This window comes from Aphelocoma coerulescens, chromosome 1A, assembly GCF_041296385.1.
Source record: "Aphelocoma coerulescens isolate FSJ_1873_10779 chromosome 1A, UR_Acoe_1.0, whole genome shotgun sequence".
In the NCBI taxonomy this organism is placed as follows: domain Eukaryota; kingdom Metazoa; phylum Chordata; class Aves; order Passeriformes; family Corvidae; genus Aphelocoma; species Aphelocoma coerulescens.
In genome coordinates, this window is record NC_091014.1 from 13,848,306 (window position 1) to 13,870,918 (window position 22,613).

At 38.8% G+C, this 22,613-nt stretch overlaps 1 protein-coding gene across 3 annotated transcripts in view; it reads right to left on the bottom strand.

The window, feature by feature from the left end:
• The window catches only part of RELN (reelin), a 276,304-nt gene that overhangs the window by 210,320 nt on the left and 43,371 nt on the right, over positions 1-22,613 (bottom strand). For all 3 annotated transcript variants that reach the window (XM_068994382.1, XM_068994372.1, XM_068994390.1), the window contains exon 2: positions 22,405-22,515. In XM_068994382.1, coding sequence (XP_068850483.1) covers positions 22,405-22,515 — 111 coding nt within the window. The remainder of the gene's footprint in view (positions 1-22,404; positions 22,516-22,613) is intronic.

A 22,613-nucleotide genomic window follows, 5' to 3' on the forward strand; every position in this document is an offset into this window, starting at 1 on the left:
AGTTGCATTTTAGAATTTGGGATGGAAATGGGAAAAATATTTGAACTCCAGATGTGGGGTGTGAGCATGAGCAGAGCATCCCAGGTGCTCCTGTTGCATTAACTAGATGCTTGAATTTAATCTTAAACCTTGCTTGCTTCAGTTCCATGAATGAACACTTCTGAAAGCCTGCCTTTCTCAGCTGATGCCCCCCACTGCGACTGTAGTAGGATAAATGTTCCAAGATTTTACTGTGGTTTTAAAAAGGATTTAAAAAATATGCTAAGTCAAAGTAACACCCAAGGGACTTACACTAGAGAGCTGCAGTCCCACTAATGTATAAAGAGAAGGCTAAAAATATAAAGATAAAACATGGCTCTGCTTTTTGACGTGCTAATCTGCCCTTAAAAAGAAAAATACCTTGAAGAGCTGCAGCTCTACTGGGAAGTTCCGCCCTTCATTATTGTTTTGCAATAATGAAAAAAGTGTGTGTTTCACTAAGGGAGAAATTTAACTTTCCATCTCAAGGTCTCAAATATATTTTTTCTTGTTCAAAGCCGATTAGCAGTTCAGAAAATGAGAAGATCTCCTAATTTACATTAATCTCAGCTCTGCCTTGCATGCTAATTGATGTGTTTTCTTCTGGGACTTCCAGATACTTTGCAGTTGTAATGTTGCTGTTTCACACTGTAACATCAGCTCTCACAAATATCAGTCCTTCTCCACATGCCTGTGTTCTCTAACCTGGCATTGGTGTTTTTCTTGGAAGGTATCTATTGTTTTAGTTAGTGCTTCTGGATCCTGTTGCTCATTGATAAACTAATATATAAAAGGATATTTCTGGTAAATAAATGCTTGACAAATTGATTAGGGAGGTTCCAGCTGATCTACCACCATGGGCCAAACATGCCAGATAGTTTTATCTGGAAGAATTTGGCATCCTAAAGCTAACTAACATTATTTAGTACAGTGGCCAAATCATCATTGAGGAAGGATGTTGTACTGATTGAATCTCTTCTTGGGTAGATTGAAGCCATGGCCATACAAGTGAACCCAAATGGTGACAGGCATTCCAGAGGGAGGCTGAAGATGACACCATGGTGGCCACCTGGGGAAGATGCTCCATGTCTACAAGTGAACAAAGGCATGGAGGAGTGGGGAATGCCTGTGTCCTGCTTCCCCAAAAAATATTAATAGTAGAACATTTGTCATCACTTATGGTGGCTGTAATGAATTTACCTACTCCACACTTGTAACACTGCCTGGTCTTTATTTTGCAATTTATCTCAACAAATCACCATACTTCACGTCAAAATAACTTCCGTATTTAGTTTTCCACCTATTTTTCATTTAAATGTTTTGAAATACAAGCGTTGCACAACTGGAGCTGCAGGCTGTCCTGGCAATATGTCAGAAGCTCCAGGGCTGCCATTACTGTGTATATGGGTGTGCTATTTTTCTGGGGTGATACATACAGTTTTATTATTCCTTACACAGCTCTATGCAGTGTAGTACAAAGTATAGATCACTCTTTGGAGATGACATCTAAGCTTCAAATACATAGCCATAGAGAAATAGGAATGATGGAAAGACCAAAAGCATGCAATATGATCTTCCAGTTTTTGAATGCTTCTTTTTCCCTTGTTCATTCTTAAATGATACATTTAAGAGATCCTTTAAAATAGCAAATTAAGGAAATGAAGCATTTTATCACACACAAATACACAGACCTTCACACTGCGTGACATAAGCCCAGATCTGTCCAAACCATACCAACAGCTTATACCATTTGAACTAGCTATCTTAAGATAGTTGTTTGGTTATGCTGAAATCACTTTTCTGAATAATTAGACTCCTGTGAGCAGCTCCAAATTGGCTTTCAGCTAATTTCAGTTTAAGTCAGCTACTGATAAGAATATATAAAATTGTAAAACTTATATAAAAACTGAGTAAACACTTGAGCCCTTGATAGCTCCCATGGGAATGGTCCAGACCACTTGAACCTATACTTTAGATGCTTAATGAGGCAGTCTTCACACAGGAAATGATTACAGTTCTTTTATAAACAACATGGAGAGATGGGTGCTTGTGATGGGCTCCACAGAAAGCTACCTATAACTTATGTCCCACTCAGTTTTCAAGCATTCCGTGATAATAAGGATTACAGAGAACAAAAAATTTAATACCTGCAACAAACATAGCCCTACAATACAGCTGTTTCCAAGAAAATGAAGGAAAGAAATCTTTGTCTTGCTAGCAGGCACCTTTTATTGTACCATCAAAAAAAAGACTCTTGATAGAGATTACAGCCTGTGAGCTAAAACAAATTCCCAATATTCACTGCAGATGTGGTGTTCAGAATTTTAAAATCCTTTTATAAATAATTCTACTCACTTTGTGCAAATGGCAATTTTCAGAGACGTAACCTGTGGATTACTTCAGGAGAAACATGCCATTAGGGATAGCTACCTCAGTAAATTTAATTTACTTTTGAAGTAGGAAAAAAAAGTAAGATTTACTTGAAAATTAGTCAAAGAAGAACATTTAGAACAAAAAGCCTGGATTGCAGAGAGGTCATGATAGATCTGCAAACAATAGTGGGTGAGGCAGGTTGGTTTTGGTACTCTCTGGGGTGCTTTGAAATTGTGAAGGTAACAAAAGATGCTATATTAGCACAGAAAAGTTGAAAATAACCTTCAAGACTCAAATCTTTGCTGCTGAAGGGGATCATTTTAATGTGATGCTTTATTCATAAAAAATGAATGTATGGCTATATTCAAAGCTGTGCCTGAAATGCCTTAGAGCATTTGGACAAGAAAGTAATAGCTAAATGTCTACATCTGTACAAGTATGGCTGTAGATATAAGTGTGCTCCACATCAGTATAGGTCTTCTTACAGGAAAAATGAATCAGTTAGTACAGTATCAGATATCTTTGTCCTGTTAGAATTGGATCTCTGCTAGAGAATATACCAGTTTGATCACAGCTTCCTTCCTGGAGCTCCTGTTGTTCCATCAGTACTTACTTTTTGTACATAAAATACATCTTAAAATCCAGTATATCATAGAAAATCTTATTTTAGAGCTTCTGAGACTCTGTCCAGAGGATATTTCCTGAAGGAAAGGCCTTTCTTTGGTCAGATGGTCTAAGCAGGAATAGCAGTACTTTTGCTTTGAGGCTTTTACTTTTCCCATGGAGCTTTACTGAGCTCTGATGTGCGTGGTCATGCAGTTCTTCCTTATAACTACTCAAAGAAAGAACATCCTATTCTTCACTCCTTTCTGAAGGGCCACCAATGGACTGTGTTACATTCAATTAAAAAATGCAGCTATGCCACATATTGCAGTATGTTCCAGGAGTGTTGACTGTGAATTGAAGGCTGACTAACAAACTTTTTATGGGTTTTGTAAAAAACCACTAGTTCTTCCTCCCCCAAACTCAACATCTGGGTTCTTCGGTTAATTGTTCATACTTTGATTTAAACAGCTTCATTTGAACAGGTTCATTTGAACTCTGGTCTCATGCTTACTTCTCCCTTGTTCCCATTGCTTCAGCAAACATCCTTCCCCTCAACCTCTCCACCATCCTATTCTTTCTACTCTGCTTCCACACTGTCTGTAGACCTCAAATATCCCTGTTCAGATTTTCTCTGCAACCCATCCCTTCCATTTCTTTCCTCAAGTAGATCTCAAATGACAGTCCTCACAACAGAACAGAGCTATCTTCACCTTCCTTCTTGAGAAGAAGTGGAGCCAAGTAAATATCAAACAGCTCATTCCTAGGCAAACCCCCAGGGTTCACAAAATCTAGCATATATTGGTCAGGGGTTTTTCTGTCACCAATTTTCTCAGAATAATATGCTCACAAAATCCAAGAGCTTCTGTACAAACCTTTCAAATCCTCAGGTGACTTCTGAAACTAAAATGACAGACAAAGAATGAAAAATGTCATTTCATTACAATGTGCCATCACCAAAAGAGCACCTTTCCCTGTGTTGTTCAGCCATTTGACTGAAATCTGCAGAATTCCAGTTTGGCTCATGACAATTGTTGATTCTCTTTGTGTCATTCCCATTATTTGAAGGGCCTTGTTGTTTTCAGTCTCATCTAAACATAACTGGCCTGTGTTGTAATTAAACTTTGATCAATTTTTTAATGGGATCTCAGAGGAAAACAGTATTTGACTAACATGTATTATTCTGCATGTATTAATCAAGTGAATTCTTGTTGAACTGACAGAATTTCACATAATAACAACTCTTCTCCATTGTTAATTAGCAGAGCAGAAAAATAATAGAATCTGTTTTCACTGAAATAATACTTTTGTAACCAGAATATTCTGAAACTTTTATTTTAATATTCAACTTTGATTGATTTAGTTTCATTTTTAGCCTTTCCTGAGTCACTTTATTTAAAAATACAATATCGCTATTTTCAAAAGTAGTCCTCCTAAACAATAACAAAACATACAGTTATGGCATTAAGCACTTGAATCACTTAGGCCAGCTGTCCCTCATAAATCATCAATAAATAGCACTTTCTTGAGTATTGTCATGAAATATTAGTCAGCATTTTCGTCAGAAATCTGGAAGATCTGAAATCACCAACTGTGACACTTTCTAATGATATAAACATTGTCCAGGTGGGAACAAATTGTGAATAGGTTAGTCACATGGAACACGGCAAACAGAGTATTTGGTAAACTGACCCTACCTTAAAAAGAGCAAAACAATCCTCCTCCCCCAGTCCTGTAGGAACAAGGACCAGCAGGAGGAAGAGACTTTACCTAAAGCCTGAGGTGCCTGTGCAGAACCACTTCACTGCTCTGCAGTACTGAAGAGGAAAGTCCCATCACATCAGGATTGATGCTGGAACTGAGTAAGTCAGCTCCATGTGCTCCCTTTGCAACAAACAGAGCCATTGAGAAAAGGTGGCAGGTGACACCAGCAGGCAACTCTCTTCTGAGCTATAGAGGCACCCATTTGCCAACCTGACACACACTCTGTCACTCTGGTGAATCAGCAGATAGTGACAGGACTGGTGCCATAGCCTTGGTCTTCACTAGCAAGTGCTCCAGCCACATGACCTGTGGCAGAAGGCAAAGGCAGGTATTGGCAGAACAAAGAACCACCTGCTGGAGGAGAAAGTCAGGTTAGAGACCCTCTAGGGAACCTTAAAGTGCACAAGTCCATGGGACCTGAGATGCATCCATGGGTCCTGAGGAAATTGGAGCATGAAGTTGCTCATGAACTTCAACAAGATCAAGTGCAAGGTCCTGCACTGCATCAGAGCAATTCCAAGCACAAATACAGGCTGGGTAGAGAGTGGATTGAGAGCAGCCCTTAAGAGAACGACTTGGGGGAGGTGGTGGATGAGAGGCTGGACATGACTCAGCAATGTGCACTTGCAGCCCAGAAAGCCAAAGGTATCCTGGGCTGCATCAAAAGGAATGTGGGCAGCACATCAAGGGAGGGGATTCTGCCCCTCTGCTCCACTCTGGTGAGACCCCACCTGCAGTGTTGAATCCAGATCTGGGGTTCCCAACAGGGAAGAACGTGGACCTGCTGGAGTGAGTCCAGAGGAGTGCCACAAAGATGATTAATTAGAGGGATGAAACACAATTAGGATTGTTCAGCCTGGAGAAGGGGCTCCAGGGAGACCTTACAGTGGCCTTCCGATACCTAACAGGGGCCTAGAGAGAGATGGAGAAGAATTTTTTCACAAGGGCATATAGTGATGGGACAAGGGGGAATGGCATCAAACAGAAAGAGAGTAGGTTTAGATTAGCAATTGGGAAGAAATTCTTTGCTGTGAGGGTGGTGAGGCACTAAAATGGATTGTCCAGAGAAGCTGTGGCTGCCTCATCCCTCAAAGTGTTCAAGGCCATGGATGGGCTTTGAAGAACCTTGTTTAGGGGATCCTGTCCTTGCCCATGGCAGGGGTTTGAAACCAGCTGTTCTTTAAGGTTCCTTCCAAACCAAACCATTCCATGATTCTATGAACTGAGGCTGCAAGAATACATATTGCTGGGGGGCATAGTTTTAGAAAGAAGCTGAAAATTTCCAAAGTCTGGGAAAAAAAGCTAATCTGCCATATACCTTCTCCTTAGATATAAAAATTATTCCTTACACTAGGAACTCAGTGTTCAATATCTATAGGTTATAAATTACTTGTTGAAATTTAAAAGTAATTTGATTTCAATACATAAGTTACCCTAACATAAAGAAAATATCCCCTAATAAAGGACTTTCAGACACACTGCTAAAGGCACAGCAAGAAACAGCTCCTGGAAGTTCAAAGGAGAAACATTAAAATTAGAAATTAGGCACATTTTTAAACAGAGTATGATTAATGACTGGGAAAAGAAGTACACAAAGTGGATTCTTTACTTCTTGTAGAACATGTAAGGTCATGCACTTTAGATAATAACAAGAACACTTTCAGCTATAAGCTAGAAATGACTGAGGAGGAGAAAGCTCAATTCACATTAGTCAATCACTGTTTGACAATAAGCTACCAGTGTGAAAAAAGACAAACACTGCCCTAGAATGCATCAGCTCAATTATTTCTAGTAACGATGGGGGAAGTATTAGTACGGTGCTGGTAAAGTACTGCTAAGACATCACTTCAATTATTGTGTGTAATTATGAATGCTTGTGTTCAAAAAAGATTAACTTAGGCTGGAGCAGCTGCAGAGAAGGACTACTAGGATGATGAGAAGAATGTAAAATATGTCACAAAAGGAGACAGAAAGAGCTTGTCTTGTTTAGAGAGAGGATGACTGCTATCACTAAATATCACAGGGTTGTAAAGGAGCTATTTAAGCCAAAAGACAACCATGGTATAAGAACAAAGGATTGAAACTGGACTTGAATAAATTTACTCTAATTTAGATCCTTTTTAATCACTAGGCAAATGAAGCATTGAAACAATTTTGCAATAGGAATTTAGGAGATAAATGACTATAACCAGCTTTAAGATGGAGCTTAAATCCACACACATTCAAGCTACAGCATCACTGTCACGGCTCCTGCAGCACCAGGGACCAGAGCCAAACTGAAAGGTTCCCTCCTGGGGATGGGTCCCTGGCATCACAGGGATCATGTGCCAAAACGGGCTGAACCACCCCAAACTGCAGGGCCTGCTGAAACCAGCATCATTGTTAAATTGTGATCAAGCCCTGAGGTTGTTGTCTTAATAACTTATCTTCACTTAAAAAATAGAAAATTATATTTACCTACAAGCAGCACTGTTTCCAGGTTTTCTGTTAACGTCAGAAAATCACTTTTAAAAACTAATCACTCATTTATTTCTTCCAAAGCAATGCTCAAGTTACACTGAAAATGTGGACTTGTACCAAGGTTCATACACAAAAAGGTAGTATTTAAATCATACTGCCAAAAATAAGAGTTACCTGGATATCAAATGAATATTCACTGTTTCTCTTGCACTTTATGTGAGTAGGAAGCATGGCTTCAGCCACAAAGTCAGGTTAGCACTGACTAACAGTGATTCCACTTAATGTTGTCTGCCTTGTTTAAATAAATCCTGCTGCAAGTACCTTTCTTGTTGCATATGAAGTGATGAAGCAGTGTTTTAATAGCAATCTAGCTGCAGAATGGTCATAGATTGTTTTCCAAACTCCTTCTGTTCATCATAAAAGGTCATTTTGTTGCACTGATTTCCTGAAACCCTTCAGATTTATTATTTGTCTTCAGGGCACAAAGATACAAAATCTGCTTATGAAGACTCTAAGCTGTTTTCCCTTGCATTAGAATAATTTTTAAACTACTTATATCTTCCTACTATTTCTTGAATGCCTCCTCTAATTAGATTGACAGCTTCTCACTCTTATTCTGAAAATTGTAGAACTGCATTTAAAAAAACCCAACCAAACACTTCAAGAAACAAGCTGCAAATAAGATGGATGGGGATTTCAAGTGCAAGTTCCCTCGTGTTTAGAATTATTACTAAGTTTAATAAATTTAGTTTTAATTCAATAATAATAATGATAGTGATAATAATTATTTAATATAATAATAATAATGATGATAATAATAATAATTCACATGAACAAGGTTTCTTGTTCATGTGGCTTGTGTAACCCATAAAACCATGCCTACAATTATTTCTTCTGAAAATATCTACTTGACTATATCCCATTTTTGACTACTCCAGAGTTCATGTTTTTTTCTCTGGTGCAAGTACTTGTCTTCAAGATGTTTTGGGGAGGGAGGGTTTGTGACAAATAAAGTAGTGGGAATACAATACATTTTCTTTTACTAGTAAAACAAGGAGGAAATTTCTTTCAATTATAGAAGACAATGAAAATAAAGACAAAACAGGATCTTTAGTTATTTTTATTAGACTATGATTCATGAAAGTGAGCACTATTTGAGTGAGTTTTTCACATGTTTTCATATTTGGGAGGGATTTTTTAAATAACTGGCATTGCTTTTGAAAATATTTATATTTCCTTTATAATAAAAGATCTAGTATAAGCACAGGAGGCTTAAAATAAAGCATGCCACAAGATTACAATTGGTAGTATAGAAGAACCAAGACCCTCTCATAACTGGTCAGCAGATGCCTCTGTTGGAAACTGCAAATGAATTCAGTTCAAAATTAAATGCTTTCTGAGTCATTCCCTAGAGACTGGAATTCAGCCTTTAAATACACATGAGAAACCATCAAATGTGAGTCAATAAAACAATGCATGAAAAGCCACTTGTCCTGGCGAGACTCTTCTACACCAGCTTTTTAGAAAGTACTTCAGAGGGTTTGCAACAGCATGAATTCCACAGCCAGCATAAAACCAGGTTGTGTTAACAGTAACCTTTCCTCCTTTTTCTCACCCTGTGCCAACCAGGTGACATTAAATACAAATTCAGGTAAATAAATTCACTTATTAAATAAAAAAAAAAAGTTGCTTCCCATAATTTCAAAGCTATGTTTAGAGGAAACTGTAGCTGCACTGCACTTTAGCTATTCCCAAAGCTGAACCATGAAGCTGTTTGTTACCAAAACCAGACAATACCCTGAGTCTCTGAAGGAGAAAAGCCAGGGTGGGACTCGGCCCCAGACACAGACAATGCTGACGTGCCTGTGCATGAGTGAGGGGTCTTGGCTCCTCACAGACAGTGGAGGTCGGTCAGCCCATGGCATGGGACATGTGTCCACCTTAGGACATTAAATCTCCATGTGTCACCAGCCAAAGAAAATTAACCAGTTGTAGGCTGACCTTACCTCATCTTTGGGGAAGGTACAAGAAGGGTTCTTATCCAGAGTCAGAGTTTTATTAGCATTTTACTTAAAGGACAAGCACCACAGCCCATTCTTTCTGACTGATTTGTAAATTCATGCTTTGGATATTAACTAAAGTAATTAATCAACCTCCAGTATCAATACAGGCTGGGGGATGAACAGATGGAGAGCAGCCCTGCCAAGAAGCACTTGGCGGGGCTGGAGGGAGAAAAGCTGGACATGATCAGCAATGTGCACTTGCAGCCCAGAAATCCAAACATGTCCTGGGCTGCATCCCCAGCAGTGTGGGCAGCAGGGCAAGGGAGGGGATTCTGCCCCTCTACTCTGCTCTGGTGAGACCCCACCTGCAGTGCTGCATCCAGCTCTGGGGGCTCTCAGCACAGGAAGAGCATTGATCTGTTGGGCCAAGTCCCGAGGAGGGACACAAATAATGGTCAGAGGGTTGGAGCACCTCTCTTCTAAAGTCAGGCTGAGAGAATTTGGGCTGTTCAGTCCAGAGAAGAGAAAGCTCCAGGGAGACCTTATGGAAGCTTTCCAATACCTGAAGGGAGCCTACAACAAAGATGGAGAGAGAATATTTACAAGAGCAATGTGGTGACAAGACAAAAGTGAATGGCTTCAAACTGAGAGTAAGTTTAGTTCAGACATTAGAAAGAAATTCTTTGCTGTGAGAGTCTGGAACAGGTTGCCCAGAGAAGTTGCGGATGCCCCATCCCTGGAAATGTCCAAGGCCAGGTTGGATGGGGCTTTGAGCTAGGTCTAGTGGAAGCTGTCCCTGCCTATGGCAGCAGCAATTGGATCTTTAGGGTCTCTTCCAAACCAGGCCATTATATGATGATTCTGTGATCATAGTTTTACCAGATGGAAGCCCTCTGCTATGGGCCAGAGATACTATGCCACCAACTTCTTTGTATTAAACTTTTAATATTCTCATAACATAGTTGAGGTAGTCAGCTTTTTTCCCATGGACTATTGCACACTTCTAACAAACTTTATATATATCTTATCATGACAGCTTAGATCTTAAAAGCTAGATTTCTAGGGAACATCCCAATCAATTAAATTTAAAATGCTGTATATGCTATTAAATCAAAATCCTATGTAGTGAAATATTCTACTTTACAAAGTCCCTCAGTGTCCATGAGCCCATCTGTCCCACCCCATGAGTTCCCTGAATCTAGGGGGTTTTTTTGTGTAAAGTGCTCACCACAATACCCTGCCATAACTGAGTATGACAGATGTCTTTCAAAACTCCTCTGGATAAACAGCAGCGAGCATCAGAAAATTGCATCTCCAGAAGTACTTTGCATTTCAATCAGTCCTTGAAAAACAGGGCACCTGAAGGCATGGTTGTGTGTGAATGCCTGAGCCAGACAGCCAAGGTCTCCAAGCTGTACACAGCAAAAATGAAGTCCCTAATGGAAGGATGCTTAGAAATAGGCTGAGGAGATCCACCTAGGAGTAAAGCACAGAAGAAAACCCTAAACTTCTCTGGTTTTAAAAACAAAATAAAAAAATCAGCAACTAAATTCCTCATCAATGTTTCCAGGATAGAGAATGTTACTGAATTTTACATATCCTGCTCAGCATATTTAAGTGGAGAACAAATAAACATCTATTTGTCCCATGCTAAGCAAAAGTCCTTTTGATATCTATCACATCTATCTGATAAATTGTTCAGAGCAAATCTGAATTCCATACTCATGATAAATCTTCACCCAAACTTACATCAGAAGCTAGCACACACCTCTGATAGTCTTAGGGAAAATTGCAGCTAAAGTACCTTTCAGTTTACTTGGTTGAACTCTTGGCAGATTATGACTGAAGGTTTTTTAAAGAGTTCATTACATCTTTGCCCTCCTTAAGCAAAGGTTATCACAAAGCTGCCTGTTTGAGTGAATTATGACTACTGGGTGGTCACTAGTGCCTGTGATATTACTTATTATATGCTCAGTGATAAATTTAAATTGGTAGATAACAAGGAGAAATCTCTACCAAGACCTTCATTATGGAATCTAAAAATAGCAAAATTACAGGGAGAAAATGATAAGCTTAATATATACATTTGCTGAGCAAGCAGATGGTATATTTCAGGAAATTCACTATTCACATCAAAATTAAAAATATAAACTTAATCCTTCTAAAAATTAAAACTTCCAGGATGAAACAGTTCTTAAAGTTTTTTTTTTTTAATCTAGACTTCTTTAATGTTCATATTCTTCATCTTAAGAGCTAATGCTGTCAGCACTTATTGATTCAGCCTTCTAATAATTACATCATCCTTCCAGCATGTCAGAGACTGTCAAGGTGACTATGATGCTATATGACTGGAGTGTGACTCCAGTGTCACAAAATATTTGTGTCACTAGTTTATCCAGAAACAGACATATAGCAAATCTCAGAGTGATAGAGAAGAAAAATACTGACTTTATTAATAAACTGCTATGTAAAATGTTTCATTACTTGCTGTAATGCTGCCAAAATATCCTTGTCAAGTAATTATTTAAATAGTTTTATTTAAATAAACTAGAGCTCAGTGAAAGTGCTTTGAACAACATCACATTTTCCCAAAACATCACAAGATCTTTCAACATTCAGCTGTTTCATTTGATGTTATCTGGAAAGAAATCCAACTGTCTCACACAGCTGCAAAGTATCTTTACTTTCCTGCAGTGAGTACTTGTGCATTTCTTCTAAAGGTTTTTTTTGAGTGTGAGCACTCAAACAGCTCAAGCTAAGGCTAATGAAGATACAATTGCTTTTGTTACAAACTTCACCAATTTTAATAATTGCATTATTATTCCTAAGGGTTGAAATGAGGCAAGAATTACAGTAGATTGACTCATTTGATAAATTTAAATAAATCCTTGCTTAAGGATTTCAATATCTTGAACTTATAGTTTTGACCTAAAAGACATATTTCCTTTCTTTTCAGAAGCAAAAGCCAGTGTTCAAATGACAGTATGTCCAGTAGGTCACCAAAAACAATGAAACTCAAGCATCAGATGAGCTATTAAAGTATTAACACATATTTTGTTAAAGAAATTTAAAATCATCATTTTTTCTGCCTCTCTTTCAAGAACTTTAAAAAGTAAGGTGCAAAGCCACACCCAGACTGACATGACAACACTGGAATAATGGAATTCATTCAGTAATAAAATCCAGCAGAGCGGAACTGAGGAGCAATCCTCCTCCAAGGAGTAAGGACTTCATGGGAAGGTCTGCACTTTTTCTTCTTGGGGATTTTGTAGCAAGGAGGACTGGACTGACAGGCTCCTGTGAAGTGATGTTCACTTATGAGCAAGTGCATTTTAGATACTTTACAAATTTCATTTCAAACTAACCCAAAATTTTCTAAGCTCAGTAATCAGCAAATACCCCTTTTAGCTATGGCACAAGCTGTAAGAACGACCTTGCCCATGCAAAGGCAAAATCCCTTCTTCTCTCCACCTGCCATCAGTGCCGGCGATAGCTGAGCTGGAGCAGCATGGGGAGACCCTGCTCTTCCCTCCTATGCCCCAGGAGAGTGAGGAGCTGGCCCTGCTCCCACTTCCAGCATGAACCTGGTAAACTCCTTCTCTAGTTCACGTATTTTAGCACCCAATAAAGATGCAACCCTACCAATCGCTCCCTACAAACAGCAATCGCCTTTGGCTGGTATATTCTTGAAAATTGGGATATTCCTTTTAGCAGACTTGGAGCAGATTTTTCTTGTGAACCATCTCTGAAAACACACAAATGATTATCAGTCACAACACTGACAAGAGACAAGAAAACAGTGAATTCAGCTGGTAGGACAGGTGATGATCAGGATTTAACAGAGGGCTCCATTTTCCTGTAAGCCTGATTTTTCACCACACATAATCAACTCCACTTCGAAATGCAGCAAATTGGCAAATATGGGGGAAGCAGTCTGATGACATTTGTTTGTCATAATATGCCAGAAATTAGTTTACAAACTTGTCTTCAAAATTATGATAAAAACAATTTCCCAATACCACTTCACATTTGCAAGAGGCTTCAATGCATCTTAACTGATGAAGTCCAAGAGCTCAGTAATTTTTGCTTGAATATGCTATCGCATCCTGACAAACACAAAATGCGGGGGAAATAATAGGCCTGGCACAGCCAGAAAGTCAGGAGAAGAGGCTCTGACTGATTGTCACAGCACAACACATGACAATGAGGCACCACAGAACCAGGCTCTGGACAAGAAGCTATGTGGGCAGGCACACTGGCAGTGTGAAGTTCATGCAGCCATGGGAACTATTGCTTGATCTATTGTGAAGCATATGCACACAGAATGCAATTTGAAAATGGCCCTAAATTTCTAGATGATGGCCTTTTCCTCCAAATTTATTAAAGACACCTCTCTGTTACTACAAGTTTCCATGCAACTCCAGCCTGTCAATCCAGCTGAATGTAGCTCTCAAGGCGTAATGACAACATATTTTAGAGAGGAAAGTATTTTGTTATTGTTATTGCAATCAATGAAGGCTTAAATCATTTTTCCTTGACTTTTCTGCACTATTATCTGTATTATAATAACAGTCATGAACAGTAAAGATTGGGTTTTATTGTGCCAGCATGTCTGTAGAGAATAATAGAGAAGAAAGTCCTTGCTTTAGAGATCACATTCTAGCTGGTGAACAAATAGAACAAATGTTATTGCTAAGAAAATAAAACAGTAACAAAAGAGAATTGAGTCATACAGTGACGTTTCTCTAATCCATGGCAATCAAGAGTGATTTACCCATTATAAAAACAAAGATGGATTTTAAGGTAAGATTTAGACTCATAAAATCATTAAGGTTACAAAACATCTCTAAAATCAAGTCCAACTTTTAACCAAATACTAACACGCCCACTAAACCATATCACGTCTACTAATTTTTTTAATACTTCCAGGCATAGCAATTCTACCACTTCCCTGAGGAGCCTCTTTCAATGTTTAACTACCCTTTCAATAAAGAAATTTTTCCTAATACCCAATCTAAACATCCCTTGGCACAACCTGAAGCTGTTTCTCCTTTTCCTGTCACTTGCTGCCTGGGAGAAGAGACCGGTTCCCACCTCATCACAATCTCCTCTCAGGCAGTTGTAGAGAGTGCTAAGGCTCTCCTGAGCCTCCTTTTCTCCAGGCTGAACACCCCCAGCTCCCTCAGCTGCTCCTCATCTGACTTGTGCTCCAGACCCTTCCCCAGCTCTGTTCCCTTCTCTGAACTCATTCCAGCACCTCAACGTCCTCCTTGTAGTGAGGCGCTGAAAAAAATCCGAACACAGGATTCAAGGTGTGGCCTCACCAGTGCCAAGTACAGGGGGACAATCACTGCCTGGTCCTGATGGCCACACTATTGCTGGTACAAGCCAGGATGCCATTGGCCTTCTTGGCCAGCCAGGCACACACTGATCACGGTCAGCTGACTGTGGACCAGCACCCCCAGGTCCTTTTCTAAGGGGCATCAGCTTTTTTACAAAACATAAAAATTTGGAATCTCTTGGTTAACAGCGCTCAAAGTGCACTGGTTGAACATGGTACTTGAAATCAGGATGAAAAAAGGAGAGTGAGGAATAAATGCATATGTCTCTATAGATACGGGTGTGTGTACCTATTTATATATTATTTTCTATTATTAAAGGACCTACAATTTGCACAGTTCAAAAAGTGTTTCAAATTACTTTCAATAAATATTGGTATAAATAAAAATCACTAACCTGTCACAATGAATATTTAATGTCTTAATGTATTTTGAATGAAATCCTTGCCTTATTGGAATCAGGAATATTCTCAGAGGTATGAGGGGTAGCAAAAACACCAATCAGATCACAAACTACTACGTCATTTTTTTTACTACATGTATTTTATAAAAAATTAGGATGCAATTGAAAAAATCACATTAAAATTCAATTATTCTCTAGCTTTTCCCCATACGATTTCCTGGCCACCCAGGGGGAAAAAAAATGGATGTATATAAGACCTGAAAAAAAACATCACTACTGAATAAATGTACTTGCTAAATTGGACCAAAATTGGCCCCAACACTTCAATTAGCACTCTGGTTTTGGCTGTGTAAAAGTATTTATAATGGCATTTTCTTGTTTAAAAACTCTAGAGGCCCCTTTACAAGCACTGGCACATGGAAAATGTTCCTCTGTGTCTCCAGTGCAGTCATCACTCCGATCTCATCTGCAAAGCCTTAAGTGTTGCCTGTAGGATTAAACACTCACCTGCACCCACTATTCAGAGCTAAGAAATACAAGAAATATTACATGTGCCACACCTCTAAGAGGTTCATTATCCTTTTCAGCCTTAACCACACAAGTGCTAGCAGGAGCTACAGGTGTATTTAAAAGGTTAAAAGCTTGGAGTGTTTTACTGTCATCTTCATAATGCTTCAGACATTTGAAATAAATTGTGGACTAGCTCAGAGCTTCTCAAGAGATTAGGCAAAATTGGATTTTGACGTCCAATAGCTGCTGCTGCTGCCATGACTGGAGTTAGGCAAACCTGACAAGTCCAAGAGTAGTTGTAGAAAAGGATGAACGTGTTCAGGGTGATTGGACTGGGTGAAACTAGACTAAAGGCCAGTTTAAGAATTTTCTGTGTAGGCTCCCTCTCCAGTGAGCTTGTTCCTTCAATCTTGGAGCATTGGTGTCTGCCTAATCCAACTATACGTGGGGAATTCTCTTCCTCAGCAGTTAAAATACTTGGGGAAAGAGTTCCTCGTCAGGCAAGCATGGGTAATTATTGCCTATGCCATGATAATGAATATATGTTGTATTAATAAAGCTGAAACCCTTTCCACAAGGCACGTATGATAGCCAATCACTTGCAGAAATGGTCAACTTTTGGCCATGAAGACAATTAAGTAGTAATTAAACATTATGACACACAGACTTTCAAAGTTTTATCATCATTATGGTTTCCTTACATACCATTTGTAGGTGGAAGTATCTTAAAACTAAGCTCAAATGTAAACTTTCTTGACCAATGTCAGTTTGGCATCAACTCACTATTTAATTGACTGTTAACAAATTCTCCAAGATATGACTGCTATACAGATATTTTATCTTCCTGTTAATTGGTAATTATACATTGGCAGAAAAATCACTGTTTCTTTCCAATTATTCCAGAACTCAGTGATTATTTAAACTTTGCTAATTAGCAGTGGAGGGCTGTTACATCTTCTGGGCAAATTGTATTTGATAATCCCTATTAAAATATACATGGCAGTAGTTGACTTGTAACAAAGAAAAAAAAAGAAAAAAAAAGTGGCAGTTCAAAGGGTATTAGATACAGCACAAGGCAAACGGGGCCCTATTAAAATTTCCCCAACTGTTCTAATGAGAATGCCGAGGGTCATTTCTTCCTAGTTTACCATCTGTTTGGTTTCTGGCAAATATCTCTGGTGTGAAGGGAGGGTCCTGGAGCCCATTTGGCTTGTCACAAAGTAAACCAGGGATCTACAGCAATTTCAGTAAGTTAGAAAACTGCACTTCAAGCACTTCAAGATCAGTAGCATGTACATAGCTGAAAACTTTTTTAAGAGCTGTCATTTGCTGACTATTCCTTACTTTTTAGAGCTGTGAGCAAGCACAGAGAGGCAGACTGAGCAGGGGGGATCAATTTTATAGGCTCACCTAACAAGAAAATGCAACAGTTGGCCTTTTTCCATCTCACAATGTTAGTGGGGGATATTTTCCTTTATATGTGAAAATCTGAAAGTAAAACATTGTCCCAGAAGCATCAGTGTTTGAGCATAAACTGATGCCAAAACCAAGCCTTTGAAAGCTCAAAACCACAAACCCCATCCAGGATCAGGAGGAGCCCTGGATGCTTCCAATGCATGGTCCAGATCCATGTGCTGACAGAGCTGGGGCACATTGTCTGTGGTACCCCCTTGGACATAACACTGTGGGTGTCCTTCAGCCACCCAGGCACCCTCCTTGCCCTTCTTCATCTGGAGATGAAACCAGCATCAGCAGCACTGCCTACAGTAATTCTGCCCTAAGCCTGCTCAGAGTCAAAGGGATATGGGACCTGGAAACCACTCTTTTCCTTTTCCCCAGTTCCCAACCCATACAGATCCAAATCCAAATGATCCTTCCTCTATAAATTGAGAGGGGGTTTTTGTTGGCTGTGCAATCACATATGTAACCAAAATACCCAGTGGAGGATTATTTGAAGGCTGCTTTAATCCTGTTGAAAGGCAACAGAACAGTAAAAAGAAAAGAGTATAAGATAATTTATACGGCATTACATTATATCTGGCAATTGCTCTTTCCAGGATTTCCTCTAGGAAATGTATTATTCACCATATTTCAAAGAATATTTTTAGCTACTCATTTTTTTTAAATCCCAGAGAGTCAATGTATTACTTAAAATATGTATGATCACATTCATGATATAGAAACAAAGAATTGCAAAAGAGAAAAGACTGCAATATCGCTTTCATCTTCTATTTTTTGCTTTCTAGCAAAAGAAGATCCAAGTTCAGGCACTAAAATGTTTCCAGGTAACATCACTCTCCTAGTTTCTTATAAAGTATCCCTCACAGTTAAACAAAACCTAAATTTCATGAGGAGTTTATGACCTGACAGTAGAATGGGGTTATCTGTTTTAAAAGATTGCAAATTACAAGCTGTGTAAATCTACACAGAATATAAACAAAAAATTTTTGTTATCCAGTTAGGCCTATGGCAACACTTTCCAGTGTAAATGAGAATTTGGAGTCCACTGTCTCTACTACAATAGAACCTACAGACTTCTAAGAGGACCTTTGCAATTTAGGTTGGAAGGTTAATGCATATATAAATGTTACCATGAAATTACTTGTTAATTCCACATTCACTAAAAGGTGCACATTGGTGTAGTGATTATGATTTTGCATAAAATTAGGTTTTGGGGGGCTTAGCTAGAAAGGCTCATGTTTCCCACCACAGTTTGTAGGAAACGAATTACACCAAACTTAAATATAATTTGTCATGTATTCATCATGTGAAAAGCTACCAGGGAGGCAGAAAGCCTTGGGAAGAGCTGGAGATGCAGTGTGAGTGGCAGGTCAAAGGCAAGCTTTGATGTACGCAGCCCAGCACATGTGTCTGCTCAGCCCGCCTGTCACCAGGATGATCCTGTGTAATGAGACAGATTCAGGTCCTCAGCTCATAGCGCTCCTTATCGCTGCTGAGGGATTAGGCTGTAATCTTCTCCTTTAATTGTAGGAACTGTGCCGTGCTCCCTGCTCCCTGCTTTCCAGAGCACACAGCTTCGGAGCAGCCATGCGGGATTTTCGTACTTATGCCAAGCTACAGAGTGGTTCCCCTGCCACCCACCAAACTATTTATCCTTACTCTCATTTGCAAGCAATCATTCCCATCAAACCCACCACCACATTTGTGGCTTTGTAACATTTTTTTTTAGTACTCCTGCCTCTCACTTTCCTCTTTTATATTTGGACTAAGCCAAGCACTGAGAGCCCCTAAATGACTGTATGGGAGATCAGTCTTGTGGGCTGATAAACCCCAGAGCACAGCCAGATGACCCAAGCTGTCGAAAAAAAGGCCAAACACCAACAAGAAGCCTCAGAGACAAAAGCAGAAGAAAAGAAAACACTGATGGATAAAGAGATCCCACAGAAGTCCAAAATGTGACTCCAGAGACAGACAGGGTGTGAATAAACTGAGGGCTACTGAGGGGATGCAAAGAGTGGGATTGCCCTTCAGCCAACAACACTGAAAGATGTGGGAACATTTCTACGTACACACCACACTGATCAGGAGAGGAAAGTGGAAATTTCACTGGAGAGATGCAGCTGAGGGTATCTGTTGTATCAGGGAATCTAATGAAGAAAGAAACAGTCTTCTTAAAAGCTAATTTTAAGGATAATTTCTTTGCTAAAGGATCCTCTCACCTTGGTTAGTGAAATTTCAACACACTTATGTTTGATCCCAATTATAAATTTAGTTTTACAATTTTAGTTTTACCTTTATCTGAACCCAGAGAATAGTTCAGCCTGGGACAAAACATTATTATTTATGACCAGTATCAACTTTATACCCAAAACTTCACACATTTTGCACCAAAAAATTGTTAGGTCTCCCAGATAAAAGTTTGGGAGCTTCATGTCAGTGTAATCCCACAGAGGAAATCAGGAACTATTTCTTTGCCTACACAATGTGTACTGAAGAAGAAAGAAAATATAACCTTAAGAATTAAAATATTTTATCTTTTCTTCTTCAAAGCTTCTTGATGTGGTTAACTGTGGTAACTGACAATGATTGTGTCTCCATCAAGCAACTTCCTAAATTGGTAAAAGATAATTGTAGTCACAACACATTAACTCATAGCACAGAAGAGACATAGATGTGTGTTAGGGAGACTTCAAATTGTTGGGCAGTCTGGAAGATTATGATAATCTATCATGACCTCCTGTGTGAGACAGACAAGAGCATTTCAATAGTAATATTGCAAGGGAGAAAAATTATTCTTTCCTGCACCAGAAGCAACCACTATCAACCCAATTTCAGAATATTACTATCTTCAGGTTTTAAAGGCCCAGCTTTGCGCCCCACCCCCATCTAATCTATGGTAAACCACATAAATCTTTGAATTGAGGTCTCTGAACCTGACTAGTCCTCAGCATTAAAAAAAAATAATAATTTCCAGCAAGCTAAATCTAACAGGAATATCACAATCGCTTGCCTCAAAAGAGAAACAGCTTCTTTGCTGATTGGAAATGATGACACAACAGATGGATTCAGGGTTTCTGGAGAAAGCGCTTTATGTTTTCTTCAGAAAACAAAACAATGTCACTCCCTCCTACTATTCTACTAAACAACATATTAAATACTGTGGGGACTTCTCTATTTTTCTACTGAAAATGGTTGATTTTAAAATATTGTTACTTTTTAAAACTATCAAATCATTTTTAGAAGCCTATCATTAACATGATAAATGCTTTTTGGAAGAGGCCAGCCTTCTCATCTCTCACTGCAAAGTAGAGATAGGAAAAGTTTATGCATTTCTTAGTCCTGGGAGCCATCAGTACATCATAGACTGAGCATTCATATAAAATTGCATTTAAAAGCCATTGCCATTTTTCTTCACTGTTGACTTTTTGCTGTGACTTCAAAGACACTGCGCAAGAGCATCATCTGTTATGAAACATTTGGATTGTTTTTTTTGTTTTTTCAATGTATATACAAGCTTAGGGAGTAGCAAAGAAAACAGCAAAATGAGACTTTTATTTAAAATATTTTGTAACTAACACTGTAACACAACTAACCCTACAGTTTACCCACAGAAAGTTAAAAAAAAAAAAATTCAGAGATGGCAGCACTTTTTCTCTGACATAAATGGAGGCATGTTCAAGGCAGAGCATCAGATCTCCCCAGGCAGGGTATTTCAGAATTTGTATTGATGAGCAAAATGAAGTAGGTCCAACTCTGCATGACTGTTTTTGCATCACTTTGGATTTTGGATTTTTCTGGGCTTGGAGTTTCTTTTGGATACAGAACACACATGTCACCAGTTTAATTTTTGGTTATCTTACAGTGACAGAATGGTCAAAGTAACACATCAAGAGCTAGAGAATGACCCATGGCAAGTTAAAGAAGGCCACATTGTTTTTCCTGTCACACATCACGTTACTTTAACATCTGTCTCAATAAAACATCAGCTGAAACAGCCTTATTCTACAAATGAAAATACAAATTTAGGGAAAAATACAGACATTCTTTGTAAATTCACAGAGGTATTTAGGTTCTTAAAATGTTGCTTAATTGTCATTCTCAAAAGCTTACATATAATTAAACATGACCTGTATACTTTGCCCAGTGAGTTTGCCATGATCTGCCCAATGATGTGATACAAACACTTATTTTACAGCCAGGTAATAGCTTGTCAGTAACTTGAACATCCCAGAAATTTCGTATTGATAATTACTTTCTGTCTTGCTTACTCCATCAGATCTTACTCATCCTGTAAACAGTACAGTGGGGAAGGAGAAACAACAGCACAAATTCTTCCAGAAAAGAGAAGCTTTCAGTGCCTTTTGCACAAGGCATGAAATACCTGTGCCAGCCATGCTCTTCCCTTTGAAAGGCTGAGCAAAAAGTCTGAGGTTGAAGGTGGTGTTATCCACAGAAGCAAAGCCCTTCTCAAATTACCCCTCAGTACATTTTTAAATAATGTGCTATTTACATTACATTCTTTCATTTACAAGCAAATGTCTGTCTGCTGGATGACACTCAAATGCCCAGACCACTCATGTTCTACATGCATTATAACAAAAGTAAGTACCATGAGAGGTTATTATGAAGAAAGTACTGAATTCTGTCCAGAAGACAAATTAGCATTTAAATATGCTACTGCAAGTGCAGTGCAGTTGGTGTCCCATGTGACTGGTACCTGTTTTTGTACCTTCACCATAGATTGCTTGTTAGGGTCACTGAGTTCCTCCAGTTGGAGGAATGCAATTGTTACTATTATTTGTAAGGATATAAACAATGCTACCAAATAACAAACTGCAGAAGGTATAGCTGTCAATTACTTGCACAAACTTAGAAGGGATTATTTAAAAAATGTTTGTCCTTAGCACAGCTGCTACTGCTGAGGGCTACAGCAGAACCTGAAAAACATGATAAATCTGCAAAGGCTATCATACCCCTTTAACTAAAATTCTGCTTTTTGGACATGGTAAATAATTGGTTGTATAAAATATCTTGACCAGCATTCTGGTTTTAAGGAAGATGCCATTAACTGAACGGAAAAGTAGGTTGGCATAAGCTTAAAGGAAACAGGTTTTCAGCCCAAGAAACAGTTAGAGGCTTTGGGCTAAATGCTTCAGTTCATACAAAATGTCACACTATTTAGAAATAGCTGTTTAAAACAATTTATCTGCTGAGGCTTTTGTCTCTTAAAATTTATATAATTCAGCATACTACTACCAGGGCTGAGCAAAGACGAAGGTGGCACAGGAAGCAATAAAAGCTGCCTAAAAGCCACCACTGCCTTATCTCATTGACTCCCACTGACTTCCATGTATTATTGATTACTCAGTCTAAATTAACCTGTTCCAGTAACTGTGTTGATACTGATGTCCTCTGTACAACGAATTATTCATTACCCTGGGTGGCAGAAGGTAAATTACACTGGACTTACCAAATCCAAAAGCACTGGAACCACCAATGCTCTGGGAAGCCTGAACACTGGTAGATGTGTAGAGCCCAGTTACCAGTAAGCCATCAAAGAAGGTACTTGTTGAAATAGTCACTGAAATGAGAGAAAATAAAATATGTGTAAATATTGTAGTTATGATCCTATACATGTTCTGTGAGTAGGTTCTTGCTCTTGAATGAGATCCCATCATA